This window comes from Populus euphratica, unplaced genomic scaffold, assembly GCF_000495115.2.
Source record: "Populus euphratica unplaced genomic scaffold, PopEup_1.0 scaffold60.1, whole genome shotgun sequence".
Classification (NCBI taxonomy): domain Eukaryota; kingdom Viridiplantae; phylum Streptophyta; class Magnoliopsida; order Malpighiales; family Salicaceae; genus Populus; species Populus euphratica.
In genome coordinates this window covers 99040-112774 of record NW_011499938.1, presented here as the reverse complement: position 1 = coordinate 112774, position 13735 = coordinate 99040, and the positions used below count along the sequence as shown (strand labels likewise).

General features: G+C 33.3%; 2 protein-coding genes and 1 long non-coding RNA gene across 6 annotated transcripts in view; 2 read left to right on the top strand and 1 right to left on the bottom strand.

Annotated features, from left to right (window-relative positions):
- Positions 1 to 817, top strand: part of LOC105136679 (26S proteasome non-ATPase regulatory subunit 6 homolog) — a 5758-nt gene extending 4941 nt beyond the window's left edge. Inside the window, exons 7-8 of the mRNA XM_011042113.1 lie at positions 94 to 262; positions 357 to 817. Of these exons, the coding sequence (XP_011040415.1) occupies positions 94 to 262; positions 357 to 531 (344 nt within the window). The 3' untranslated portion in view covers positions 532 to 817. The remainder of the gene's footprint in view (positions 1 to 93; positions 263 to 356) is intronic.
- LOC105136681 (uncharacterized) lies at positions 738 to 2364 on the bottom strand. Its single transcript, XR_844396.1, has 2 exons — positions 1974 to 2364; positions 738 to 823 (listed from the first exon to the last, which is right to left on the bottom strand). It is a non-coding gene; the product is annotated as an uncharacterized LOC105136681 (long non-coding RNA).
- A 3099-nt stretch (positions 2365 to 5463) lies between these two features.
- On the top strand, positions 5464 to 13147 carry LOC105136678 (uncharacterized aarF domain-containing protein kinase 1-like). 4 transcript variants are annotated; one of them, XM_011042111.1, is made up of 13 exons: positions 5464 to 6044; positions 6245 to 6373; positions 6908 to 7102; positions 7339 to 7386; positions 7458 to 7586; positions 8844 to 8968; positions 9714 to 9824; positions 10020 to 10128; positions 10376 to 10494; positions 10873 to 11026; positions 11643 to 11787; positions 11965 to 12040; positions 12856 to 13147. In XM_011042111.1, exons 1-12 carry the CDS (start codon positions 5928 to 5930, stop codon positions 12018 to 12020), a joined length of 1437 nt encoding a protein of 478 aa, XP_011040413.1. In that variant the 5' UTR covers positions 5464 to 5927; the 3' UTR covers positions 12021 to 12040; positions 12856 to 13147. The 4 variants fall into 4 exon arrangements, with proteins under 4 accessions (XP_011040413.1, XP_011040412.1, XP_011040411.1 ...); XM_011042110.1 differs by lacking the exon at positions 12856 to 13147 and adding an exon at positions 12598 to 12699 and having other exon boundaries at positions 11965 to 12055; XM_011042109.1 differs by lacking the exon at positions 12856 to 13147 and having other exon boundaries at positions 11965 to 12239.
- Positions 13148 to 13735: the final 588 nt, after the last annotated feature.

The window sequence follows — 13735 nt, the reverse complement described above, 5'->3', positions numbered from 1 at the left end:
CCAAACACACACACACACACACATCATATGAGATAAGAGTGTCCCTTTGTAATAGAGCTAGTCTTGTTCATTTTTGATCGATTTTATTTTCAGCTGGCCTGACCGAGCAAATTAAACTGGACCGCTATTTGCATCCACATTTCCGATATTACATGAGGGAGGTCAGAACTGTTGTCTATTCCCAGTTCTTGGAATCCTATAAGAGTGTTACCATTGAAGCAATGGCCAAGGCTTTTGGGGTGACAGTGGAGTTCATTGATCTGTGAGTTGCTGAATTTCATGCTCCTTTCTCACCAGAATTCTTGAGTTATATTACATGGAAGTTTGCATTTAATCAAACTTTTATGTGCCTGCAGGGAACTATCACGTTTTATTGCAGCAGGGAAGCTCCACTGCAAGATTGATAAGGTTGCGGGTGTTCTTGAAACCAACCGCCCTGATGCAAAGAACGCTCTCTACCAAGCAACTATCAAGCAAGGGGACTTCTTATTAAACCGGATCCAGAAGCTGTCACGTGTGATTGATCTTTGAAGTAGGTAGCCATTTGTTGTGATTCAGAAATGATTCTAAAATTCGAGAATCCCAAAGAAAGATGGGGCATAGGGATTTTATGCTGGATGTTTCCTAGTTGAAAGGCGTTTTATTTGTTTCTTTGCCTGAGTACTATTAAGAATCTATGATTGCTGATCATGTGTCTTAGTTTTTAGTTTCTGAATTGAATTCCTTTTCTGGTGCTAATTTTGTCAGTTGGGAGGTTATCCTTTTGCAGCCTGAGCTGCATCCTCTGATAATGAACACTAGTGAAAAATTACCTCAACTGGGCCTATTCGTTTGACATTTATGTTTAACGCTAAGCTGTTGAGGTTATCTCGAAATGTTACGGAGCTGGTTTGCAAGGCCAATATATTTGTGTTATTGAAAGTTGATGGCCATTGTCATGGGAACATGATGCCATTGACGAAGACAGCTGAGTTAGCTAGGATGCTTTGTGTTCTACAGAAGCTGGCATTAGAAGTCATTGTCCAAGCACTTTTGCTTGGCGTATGAAACTAAACTTGAGGGTGGAATGACGCTTCTTAATGAGCATACTTTTACCTGCAAAAGGACGAATGCCAGGATCGGGAAAAATATTCATGTAGGAACACTCATATAACCTAGCTACAATAGCATGCCATTGGTTTTTGCATGCTCGATAGTGTTTTCATGTTCAATCTATTTTTATATTTTTTGTTAATGTTTGGATTTTTTTTTGTTTTAAATTAATGTTGTTCTTTTTTTTTTTACTGATAAATCAATTGATAGCCTCGAATATTTAGAGTCCATGGTCGAGACTATTAAAGGTTATCTCAAGGGCGTTAAGACGAACATGCCGTTAGCTATTTTCTGAAGGACAATGGTCCCAATTAAGACAAATCGAGTAACTTTTCCTGGTCGATATGGTCTTGATATCGTCATGATGAGGTTAAAACGCATGGTCTCATCACCATCATTAAGAGAATTTGGTAAGAAAATATACTTTTACCATGTGATTGCCATCTGTGCAATATTCCGCTGCATTAATTCCGATGGAGGCCTTTTTGTCTACGAGTAGTCGCCATCCCTCTCTCTCTCTCTCTCTCAGGTGCTCGTGGTTCCTGTTATTGCCTTTGTTAGTGTGTAAACTTTTCGAGCCTGTTTGTTTTGTTTTTTAAGTAATTTGAAAACAAATTTTTTTATTTAAAATTATTTTTATTTGTGTTTTAAAAAAATTTTATGGGTTAATATTAAAAATAAATTTTAAAAATAAAAAAATTATTTTAATAAAAAATAATTTTAAAAAAGCAACTATCACAATATTAAACAAGCTAATTTTTTTTACTGAACTTGATTTTAAAAATTTTTTTATTTAAAAACATATTGAATTTCTTTTTTTAAAATATTTTTTTATTGGTTTAATATACTTGAACACTAGTGAAAAATTACCTCAACTGGACCTATTAGTTTGACATTTATGTTTATCGCTAAGCTGTTGAGGTTATCTCGAAATATTACGCAGCTGGTTTGCAAGGCCATTATATTTGTGTTATTGAAAGTTGATGGCCATTGTCATGGGAACATGATGCCATTGACGAAGACAGCTGAGTTAGCTAGGATGCTTTGTGTTCTACAGAAGCTGGCATTAGAAGTCATTGTCCAAGCACTTTTGCTTGGCGTATGAAACTAAACTTGAGGGTGGAATGACGCTTCTTAATGAGCATACTTTTACCTGCAAAAGGACGAATGCCAGGATCGGGAAAAATATTCATGTAGGAACACTCATATAACCTAGCTACAATAGCATGCCATTGGTTTTTGCATGCTCGATAGTGTTTTCATGTTCAATCGATCTTTATATATTTTGTTAATGTTTGAATTTTTTTTTTGTTTTAAATTAATGTTCTTCTTTTTTACTGATAAATCAATTGATAGCCTCGAATATTTAGACCCCATGGTCGAGACTATTAAAGGTTATCTCAAGGGCGTTAAGACGAGCATGCCGTTAGCTATTTTCTGAAGGACGATGGTCCCAACAGGTACAATGTTCGACTCCCCTTTCCCTAGGAATGATCAAAGACAAATCGAGTAACTTTTCCTGCTCCATGTGGTCTTGATATCGTCATGATGAGGTTAAAACGCATGGTCTCATCACCATCATTAAGAGAATTTGGTAAGAAAATATACTTTTACCATGTGGTTGCCATCTGTGCAATATTCCGCTGCATTAATTCCGATGGAGGCCTTTTTCTCTACAAGTATTCGCCATCTCTCTCTCTTAGAGGTGCTCGTGGTTCCTGTTATTGCCTTTGTCAGTGTATAAACTTTTCGAGCCTGTTTGTTTGTTTTTTTTTTTTTAAGGTAATTTAAAAACAAAATTTTTTATTTGAAATTATTTTTATTTGTGTTTTAAAAAAATTTTATGGGTTAATATTAAAAATAAATTTTAAAAAATAAAAAAAATATTTTAATATACTTTTAATAAAAAATAATTTTAAAAAAGCAACTATCACAATATTAAATAACCTAAAAAATATTTATTTTTTTGGCTGAACTTGATTTTAAAGTTTTTTTATTTGAAAACATATTGAATTGATTTTTTTAAATATTTTTTTATTGATTTAATATATTAATATAAAAAATATATTATTTTAATATATTTTTAATTAAAAAATATTTTTAATTACCAAACGTATATAATATTTCTTTTAGAACTCCATTTGATAAATATTTCAAGATTTGGCAATACCCTGCGCTTTTGATATAGGGTAATTTTGTTGCCAAAGGCTGCCAGGAAGGAAGCCTAATGGAACCAAATTATTAATATATTACTATGATAGTTACGCTTGCACTAATTTTCAAGGAGGCAGTGGTACCGACACCAAATCCGAAAACCAAAACCGAGTCATTTGATCATTGCACGATTCTTAACCGGTTTAAACTTGGATGCAACACCCGGAGCTCAGACTAGAATATTTTTAATAGAAAAATCATGACTGTTTTTTATGAGCCGATAAAATTAAACTTTAAAGATTTGATAGGTCAGCATACTTGAAAAAAAAAAAACTCTAAAACTTAAAAAAATATAGTATTTATTCAATGATTATTCTTTAGATTTAAATATTTTTTAAACCTTATCTAAATTTTATATCATACTTATATATTTTTAGATATATATTATTTAAAGAGATAAAGTCTATAAAAATAAGTTCTCACAGACATTTCATCTAATGAAGATGAAGCTCTCTTTTTATAAAAAAATCTAAGATTAATATCTTAAAAATATCTAAAATATTTTATATAAATATCCAATATCTAAATTATAAAACATTTAATATAAAATTTAGTATATTTATAGATATGCATACATATTATATAGAATATATAAAATATCTATTTAGTTTTTTCATGTAGCATATATCTTAAATGGACAGTGATCATTTCCACAGGGCTGCAACCCTTCAATGCATTTTTTTTTTTTAGTGAAAGCATTCCTCAATCAAATTTCAATATCTAAAATATAATGATGAATTTCTTTTTTCTTAAGATGGTTATAAATAAATTATCTACGTCTAAATATTACCTTTTCTCTTACTTACATTGCAATATCCCTAATCTGCGGATGAGGAAATGATAAAATAATCTTATTAAAAGTTCTAGTTGTTAACTTGTAATACACATTTCATCAACGGGTAAGAGAATAATAATTAACCTTATTAAAAGTATTTGTTACTAACTTGTAATACGCGTTTTAAGACATCAGGTTCAGAAGTGGACTCGCATTACCACGAACAAAACTGTGAGGGTTATAAAGTCCAAAACGGACAATATTTAGTAAGTTGGGCTGAATTGTTATATTTTATATCAAAACCTATTTTACTGGTTGTTTGATTATAACAGTGAGGTCATCGGGATTTTAAAAAAGGATAAGTTGTAATATTTTATATTGATGAATGAGGTATTAATAACTGATTTTATTAAAAGTGCTACTTGCCAACTTGTAATACGTGCTTTCAAGCATTATGTTCAGAAATAGATTTACATCACCACAAATAAAATTATAAAAATAATAAAATTTAAAACAAATAATATATAATAAGTTGAGTTATCTACATCTAAATATTACCTTTTCTCTTACTTATATTGTAATATCTTTAATTAGTGGGTGAGGGAATGATAACTGATTTTATTAAAAGTTCTAATTGCTAACTTATAATACACGTTTCATCAATGAATAAGAGAGTGATAATTCATCTTATTAAAAGTATTTGTTATTAACTTATAATACACGTTTTAAGGCATCAAATTTAAAAATGGATTCACATCACTACGAATAAAACTATGAGAGTTATAAAGTTCAAAGTGAATAATATATAATAAGTTGGGTTGAACTGTTATATTTGATACTAAAACCTACCTTACTGATTGTCTGATTATGATGATGAGGTTGTCAGACTCTTTAAAAGGAATAAGTTATAATATTTCATAGGGGTGAGATATTAATAACTAATTTTATTAAAAATGTTACTTGTTAATTTGTAGTGCTTTGAAGCATCAAGTTCAGAAATTAATTTGCATTACCATAAATAAAATTATAAAAACAGTAAAATTCAAAATAAATAATATATAAAAAGTTGAGTGGGCTGTTATATATATCTCTTTTTGACATGTGTGATGATATTTGGAGCAAACTTTTTAAAGGTAATATAATTTAAAATAAAAAAGAGTATAAGCTTTATGCTACTTATTTATTTCAAAAAATAATTGTAAGATATATGAAAATATTCTTATTAATTTTGGTAAACGTGATATGTGATTTTCTCTCTTTTTATTATGTCAATCTCTCCTCTGTAATATTTCTTAACATAAAAGAACGAAGATGGTATAAACGTATTCGGTTAAATATATAGAAATTATATCTTTAGTAAAGTTTTGGAACAATTTTTTATATTTTTAAAATTAAAAAAACTGAAAATATTTTCTTCTCACTTTGTAACCAAATTTTAAGTTATGAGTCTAAATATCGTAGAATTTTTCAATAAAAACAAGGAAAGAGAGCCACAAAAAGGTTAGAAGGAAAAGAGAAAAATGAAAATCTTATCCAAGTGACTCAAACAAAGAAACAATGGCATTTGGCTCTTGCTTTCTTTTCCGTTCACAGTGCACGAAGTCTTACAAGCCAAGCGTTATAAACACATCCTTCCTCTTTCCTTGGAATCACACCTCCTTCTCTTTTCAAACACCTCCCATGCCAAACCATCACTCTTTGGTTCCTCAGCCACAACCTTAAACGCATTCTCTGATCAACATAGTATTTATTATTCCTAGTATCACATCTACCTTTTGTAACTGTAACTACTTATCCCGGAAAAAATAAATCAAACAATACATTTGAAAGACATTGTTATTACTCCATGCCTCCTCTTCTTGATTTTAAAGACATCCAAGAAAAGCTCTCTACTCAGTTTAGACCATGGCAACGTTCTTTTCAGTTCTGGGTTCGTGCTGCTGATATCTACACTGGCTATAAGGTAAGGCTTTTCTCATCTTTTCTTTTCTTTTTTCTTTGTTTTGATACGCGTGAATATGAATGCATGTGGATATAAGTGTGTTAATTTGAATCTTTTCTTTTATTTTTTCTTTGTTTTGATTTGCGTGAATATTAATGCATGTGGATGTAAGTGTGTTCGTTTGCATGTTTAACAGGATTTGGTTAATGGGTTTTGTGTAGGTGTTTCAAGTCAGAGTGAGTTTGGTGAAGGATGAGGAAAAGCAGGAGGCAATGTGGGAAGGACAGCATGAGTTGGCTGCTGAAAAGATTTATGCTATGTGTTCTGATCTCGGTGGGTTCTTTCTCAAGGTAATGTTCATTCTTATAACTTTACTGTGTACGGTCTTTGATCTTGAGAGATTTTTGAAGTTGAATTGTGTACTGAAAGGAGTCTAATTCCATTGAGTTTTGAACTTTTTGCTTTCTTTCTATGCAGTTATCTTTTCAATTGTCTAATCATCGTGTTTCTTCTTGTTTTTCATTAGTTTAAAGATTTTGGTTATTTTTGGCCTAGGGGTCTGAAGGGTGTTCGTTTTTCTGCTTTAGAAATTGTATTAGGAACTGTTTGATTTCTCATCTTTTCAATCCGTTATGTTCCTCTTCATCTTTTCCTTGTTAGTAAGCTTTGTCTTGCCACCCACACAGCCCCCCCCCCCCCCCCCCCTTTTCCTTCTTAGTAAGCTTTGTCTTGCCCCCCACACAGCCCCCTCCCTTTTTTGCCTTTTGCTGTCCATTTTGATTATTGGTTATTGGTTGGTAATAATGTTTATGTTGTTTAGGTTTGAGAGAGAGCTACATTTTACTATATACTTTTTGTAATTAATTTTACTGGATTTAAATTAGATTGCCCAAATCATTGGGAAGCCTGACCTGGCTCCAGCAGCATGGGTGAGAAGGCTTGTTACTTTGTACGATAGAGCTCCAGCAACTCCATTTGATGCTGTTAAGCTTGTGCTGGAGAAAGAGTTAGGTCGAAGCATTGAGGACATTTTTGAAAGATTTGATGTGGAACCTCTTGGTTCTGCCTCAATTGCACAGGTAATGCATTTAATTTAAAATATCTGCCTGGCTAGAAGGATAGATGTTTCATGCTATACATGGTTTTATTCATAATGGAATTATCTGGAATCTAGAAATTTGCTGGTGGTAGACATTGGAATATAAGTTGCTTTCGATTATCATCTGTGGTTTTGAAGTTGAAGAGCTGGTTACTTCAGAACAGATCACAGTTTACTGCATCATGTGTATCTGACATGTTTTCCCTACCAAATTAGGTTCATCGGGCAAGATTGAAAGGTGATAAGAGTGATGTTGTTGTCAAGGTATGAATTCTTGGATGCAATCTTCTATGCTCTGTAATGCCTGCAAAATCTTAACTTCAACTGTATTATAGGTCCAACATCCTGGAGTTCAGGATCTGATGATGACAGACATACATAACCTTCAAGCATTTGCTTTATACATGCAAAAGACAGATATCAAATTTGATCTGTTCTCTGTGACAAAAGAAATGGAGAAACAGGTGCACATTATTCTTGTATTATTATCCTTGTAGATTATGGTAGTACTTGTTTCCTCTGTGTGTTGTGGTTATTTCTTGTTCCAGTTGGTTAAATCGAAAGTTTTGGTTTCGAAGTTAAGATTGTAGACTAGAAATAGTAGCACGAGGAAAAATGCTAATCACCTCCAACATTCCAATCAAACGTATTGTATAATAGAGAAAGTATCTGGCAAAATTAGAGTGAAATGTTACTTGTTCAACCACACAGCAATATTTTTATGAGCAATTAATATTAGACTATTATGTCCATGGACATGTAGTTTGTTAAATTTATATTTTGTCTTTCATCAAAAAATTTAGTTTCTTAAATTCATATTTTGTGTCTTTTTACTAATTGATTACCATTTATGTTCCCCAAAACAAAAAATCCCAACTCATCCTAGCCCATATCAAAATATACTCGTTGTTTATCTATCGTAGTCTTGAACTTGGTTGATAAATCATCTTCCACTGTTCCTGACAACTTGTTGAAATGATATGAAAGGTTTTAATGCCGATAAACCTTTAATTACCTTTAATTTTTATGTGGTTATTTCCACTTCTGGTTGGGAAAAAGTCAGAGAAGCTTGATTTTACAGATTAGGTAATTTAGTTTTTCAATTTTCTTGTGAGCCTTGCATCAACAATTTTATTCAAACATTATGACAGGATTTCATTCATGCGTGTAGATAAGACTTTGCCATGATTCGTAATCTAACTAAACTGTCATGATTTTTATCTATAACATCAAATCAGATATCTCATCAGACACTTGCTTTGAAACATTGGCAGCTGATGGATCCTTTTTGATAAATAATCAACAGAAAGATGGGCACAAATGTTTATGTTTCTTGCTCATAAAATCAAGGGTGGCCTTTTCCTATTCAGTGCCTAAAATTACAGTCATTAGGAATTTGCAAAATGTCTTCTTGCTTTGAAGATTTAGTGACAAGATAATTTTACCTTTAAAATCCATCAGATTACTTCTAAAGTTTGAATAAAATTATTTATCCTTTTTAATTCCTGAATTGTGGGTTTGCATTTTAAGCAATAGACAATTGGTTTTTTCTGCTTAATATTCTTCAGGTAGAAGCTGTTTCTTTAATTTGTTTGTTTGACTTTGTATATCAAGATTTGTGAATGCTACTGTTATTAAAAAAAATTAAATTTTGTGCTGATGGAATTTATACCTGAAAATATGAAGCGCTTAAATAATTTGTTTCATCTATTTCATTCCAGATTGGATATGAATTTGACTTCACAAGGGAGGCTAATGCTATGGAAAGAATCCGGCAATTTCTTTATGAGAATAATAAAACAAGTCCGGTTTTAGTGCCAAGAGTTCTGAAGGATATGGTCAGCAGGTATGTGTGTCCTACACATTTTTTACATGCTTTGCTTCATTAGTTGCGTATATCAGGTTGCATAGAGAATATCAAAACAGTGAGATGCTTCTTTCTATTTTTTTTATTGTGGCTACTTTTATGATCAGTTCATATTTTGGACACGTGAACTATTTAGATGGTCTTCTAGTAGCAGTTGCCGAACTCCCCCCTGCTTATTATTATTATTTTTTTCATTTAAGAGACAGGACTGGTGGCTGTTTAGGCCAAAAGATGCCAAACTGAAAGTAATCCTGATAGGCTGGAGATACTGACTATGAACATGGAAAAACTTCCGTGCTGTGACTGGAGAAGAGACTTGATTGAACACAATGAACAGGGAGAATGGACTCATGTGTCAAAGTTAGATACCCCTTTTATATAAGTTGTTGGACTGGTTCATGTTGATGATAAGAAATTAGTGAGATCACATTGTTACTGATTGGCTGACAATTTTTCTATAGATATCTTTTTAACCCCAATTAGCAACACTACTAATATAATGATCTTGGTGGTTATGCATGGGCCATTGAATATAGTTACGGCACTTTACCTGATCATTTGTTTTGTCTTCATTCATATGTTGTACCTCTTCTTTTGTCCTAAACACATAATCAATAGGGTGCTTATCTTATGGTCTTTGTTTGGTACATTTTTGCTCCAATTCATTTTCCCTGTAATACCAGGCAGGAACCTTTTGGTGATCAATGCCTCTCTGTTTATATAGGAGGGCCTTTGTGATGGAGTACATGGATGGGATCCCGATTTTGAATCTTGGTGATGAAATAGCCAGAAGAGGAATAAATCCTGGTAGTAAGATTGCAGCAGCAGCAAAGCAGTAAGCCCTTGATCATCCCGGAGAGTGTGGAGTCCTTTTGCACATTTTTTTCATTTGTTTCTGGAATTTTCTTTTCAAAGGGCTTCTTTCCTGAAATTATTACTTTAGCTTTCTTGAAATCATTTTATCAGTACAAAACTTCTCATTTTACTAGACAAAAGCATGATCCACCTTTTAAAATTTTTGTAAGTGCAGGAACATACTTAAAAGTTTGACACTAGCATATGGACAAATGATACTGAAGAGTGGTTTCTTCCACGCAGATCCTCATCCTGGAAATATATTGATCTGTAAAGGTTCTAAGGCAAGTATGCTACTAGCAATTATTTCTTTGTGATCTGCTCTGTATTTCTTGATTTTGGCGTGTGATCTTTTAAGCTATATGCTCTTGACTGATTGTGATGATACTTGTAGTTCTCATCTAGTAGTTACCTAAAGTTGATTATGAAAGGATCTAAACAAGATGTAAACTATATGTAGAAAAACTGAATTATGTGGTTTTAATGTTCAACTATTAACCTTATCGGTATCCCCTTTTCACCTCAAGTCAGGTTGCCTTGTTAGACTATGGGCAGGTGAAGGATCTCCCAGATAAGTTGAGGCTTGGGTATGCTAATTTGGTTCTTGCTATTGCTGATGGTGACTCTATTAGAGCAGCAGAAAGCTATAGGTAATGCTCATAATTACCATTCATTTCAATAATTATTATCAATTGTTTATCAAGACAAGAGGAGAAACTAAGGTCAAAATTTATGTGCAACTGAGTGCATATGGGTGCGTGGGATTAGTAATGGATTCTAATGGATTGATGATGAACAGGAGATCTTATTTGATGATTGTAATGCTTGCCTAGTTGTTTTCTATATTGCATGTGTCCATTGTTGCATACAGTTTAGTGGTTCATTTTGTGATTATTTCGGTTCACATGATCTGGGGTACAGTTAAAGTTTAACAATTGCCCTTTTCTTTTATTTAATGTTTCAAACTGTACAAATCCTAGTACTGCTATGAGTTTTTTATTCATATTCTGTTGTTTATCCTGTTATAGGGAGCTTGGCATAGGTACCTTAAGCAAATGCGAGAATGAAATGCAGGAATTGTTTAGGTTGGCACAAACAATGTTTGACACAAAACTCCCACCTGGAGTAGCAATGTTGCAACCTTTCTCAGAGGATTCTTCCATTAAAAAGATCTCTGTTGAGGTAAGCAGTATATTAAAAAAAGGTGAAACCATTAATCTATGTGGTACCATATTGGTAGTTGGATAGAATCCAAGATTTTTCACTGAAGCGCAGAAGAAAAAACTACAGCCAGTTTCATTTCCTTGTAGTTGCTTTAGGCCTTTTGTTCTGTTTGATTGTCAATAGTTTTTTAGGAATAACATCTGGTGCTGTTATCATTGTTTGTTCCAATAATGAACAGCATGAAGGATTATTAATTAGCATCACGAACTTGAAAAATATGACTGAAGAGTGCAATTAAACTTGGAACTGTAGTTAATACAGTTCCAGACATGGTTAACCAGTCACGATGGCCCCTTGGGTGGTTCGGTATTTTTTATTGGACCTTCTAAGAAAGGAATTAGGCTGCAAACAAGCTGAATTTAACTTGAACTGGTGAAATTGGTGATTGTGCTTCATTACGGGATGTCTTATCTGTATTTGATAACCAATCTTGGGAAATTAGAAAGAGATAAGGATCGGGTTTGATAATCTTGCTCGGGAAATGAGCAGCTGAATCGAGAAAATAGACTGACAATCAAGCTACCGCTATTTTTATCCATCATAAGATTTTTCTTGCTGTGTTTTGCATGTGTAGACTTTCCCAGAGGAACTATATTCTGTTCTTCGCACCGTGCATCTTTTGAGAGGTCTCAGTGTGGGTCTTGGTATCAACTACTCATGTGCCGAACAATGGAGACCCATTGCTGAAGAAGCATTGTATCTTGCTGGCAGATTAAAAGGTGGCTCTCTAAATCCTAGCTGAATGAGTGAACACCATATAAGGGCGTTTACAATCCCTTCAAGTGTCTACCACAGCATACTCTTATCTCCTTTTAAATTAACATCAGAGTTGTGCCGTACTCATTTCTTTCAGCAACTGTATCAATGCCAAACTTTCTCAATTTTTATCATTTCAGATACAGATCTCAAGGCTAAGCGTCGCAGACAAAGTTTCTTCAGGAGATTACTTTGAAGGGAGTGATTTGGCTATTTCACTTACTATGGATGGTTAGGTTTTTTGATTCACTTACTACAATCGATCGATAAAGAAAAGGGATTGATATTTAGCAAATAGCATCATATGTCATTGATTGTCATTCACAAGTCCTTATATGGCACTTGTTGCCACCATGTACAATGCATAGAAATTTTATGACAACTTAATTTCATATCTGTTCTTTAATGAATGGCACATCCTTTTAGCAAAGTTATTTCCAGAAATTGCACATCTTTTAGGTGCAAAACCCAGTGGCTAAACATCATATATGGTCAAACTGGCCGGTAAGGTATTCCACCCACCAGTGTAAACTGGGTTAAGACTTATTAGGCTCCCACTCCTGTTGCAGAATTATTTAGTTGGATCTGGACAGCACAAAATTACCATGTTCTTCTTATCCAATAAATATTGGCTTGACAGTGAATAGTGTTTCCAAATTCACAATATTATCAATCTCTTTCTGTTTCCTGTATAAATCTTTCAACCAAAACTGTGAGGACGAGACACATAATTGACCACATGGTCACGTAGTCTTCTTCTCTTCCTCTTTTGCAGCAATAACTTCACCAGACGATTGATCATCCTCGCCATCAAAACCAAATTCATTTACACGTGATTTGTCCACCGGATAAACCCACCTCTGGTATATGTATATCCGAAATATAAGGTCTGCAACATAAACAAAAATAATAATGTTAGCCGTGCACAATTAGACCATCTTACATACGACTGCCATGGCTATGGAATGTTGACTGTATCTCATCATCACGGTAGACAGAAAGCCGATGCAATGCTGGCATCTTGATGACAAATGCAAAAGGATCGTCAATGATGGTGTTAAGGAACATGTATGTCATCTGCCTCCATGGAATATGTGCCACGGGCTTCAGCTTGTAATTTATAAACAACTGAGGGCAGATCATGATAAAACCTGTAATAACAAATTAATTATAAAAATATATATCAAATTCCTGCTCCATTGTGAAGGTTTTAAGCAAAAATACAGAGTAAGTGAAGGGATGGAAGGAAACAGTGGCTTACCAAACATGTAAACACAAATTGTGAGTGGAGAGAATCCATGAATACCAGCTATTGTGGCGCTCTTACATTAGGGAGTAATATGACATGACCACATGGCCAATTACATGTCATCTCCTCATAATTTTGGGTGAAAAATTTATACAGGAGATGGTGAACGGATACTGTATCAAGATAAAATTGAGGATTTATATTGAGGATTTGTACGAGAAAAACAATTGATATTGTGGTTATTAATCATAATATCAATTAATTTATTTTTTTTCAACTGTGATATCAATTTAAATATTATGGTTCTTAACGTAAAAGTATGTTATTTCGTGTTAAAAGAAATTCAAAGCATGTTAACATTTCAAAATTTAAAAATTACTGTGCTAATTTTAGAAAAAGTCCCGAGAAATTGGAGCTGCATGCTTTACCATAGGCCAATAGTTATGCAGAAGATAGATTGGCTCATTTTAGCGTCAGCATATGTGCAAGAGTGATTTAACAGAGGTGCCTAAATTGTTGTGTATTTGTTAAGGGATCAACACGGTATAGGAGAATTGGAGGTAGGTTTTGTACTGGTTTTTGGGTCCTTCTGTAACTTGGATAGGAATCTCATCGTAATCTGAGAATTGGGTTAGCTTTTCTATTTATATCATTACATGGCT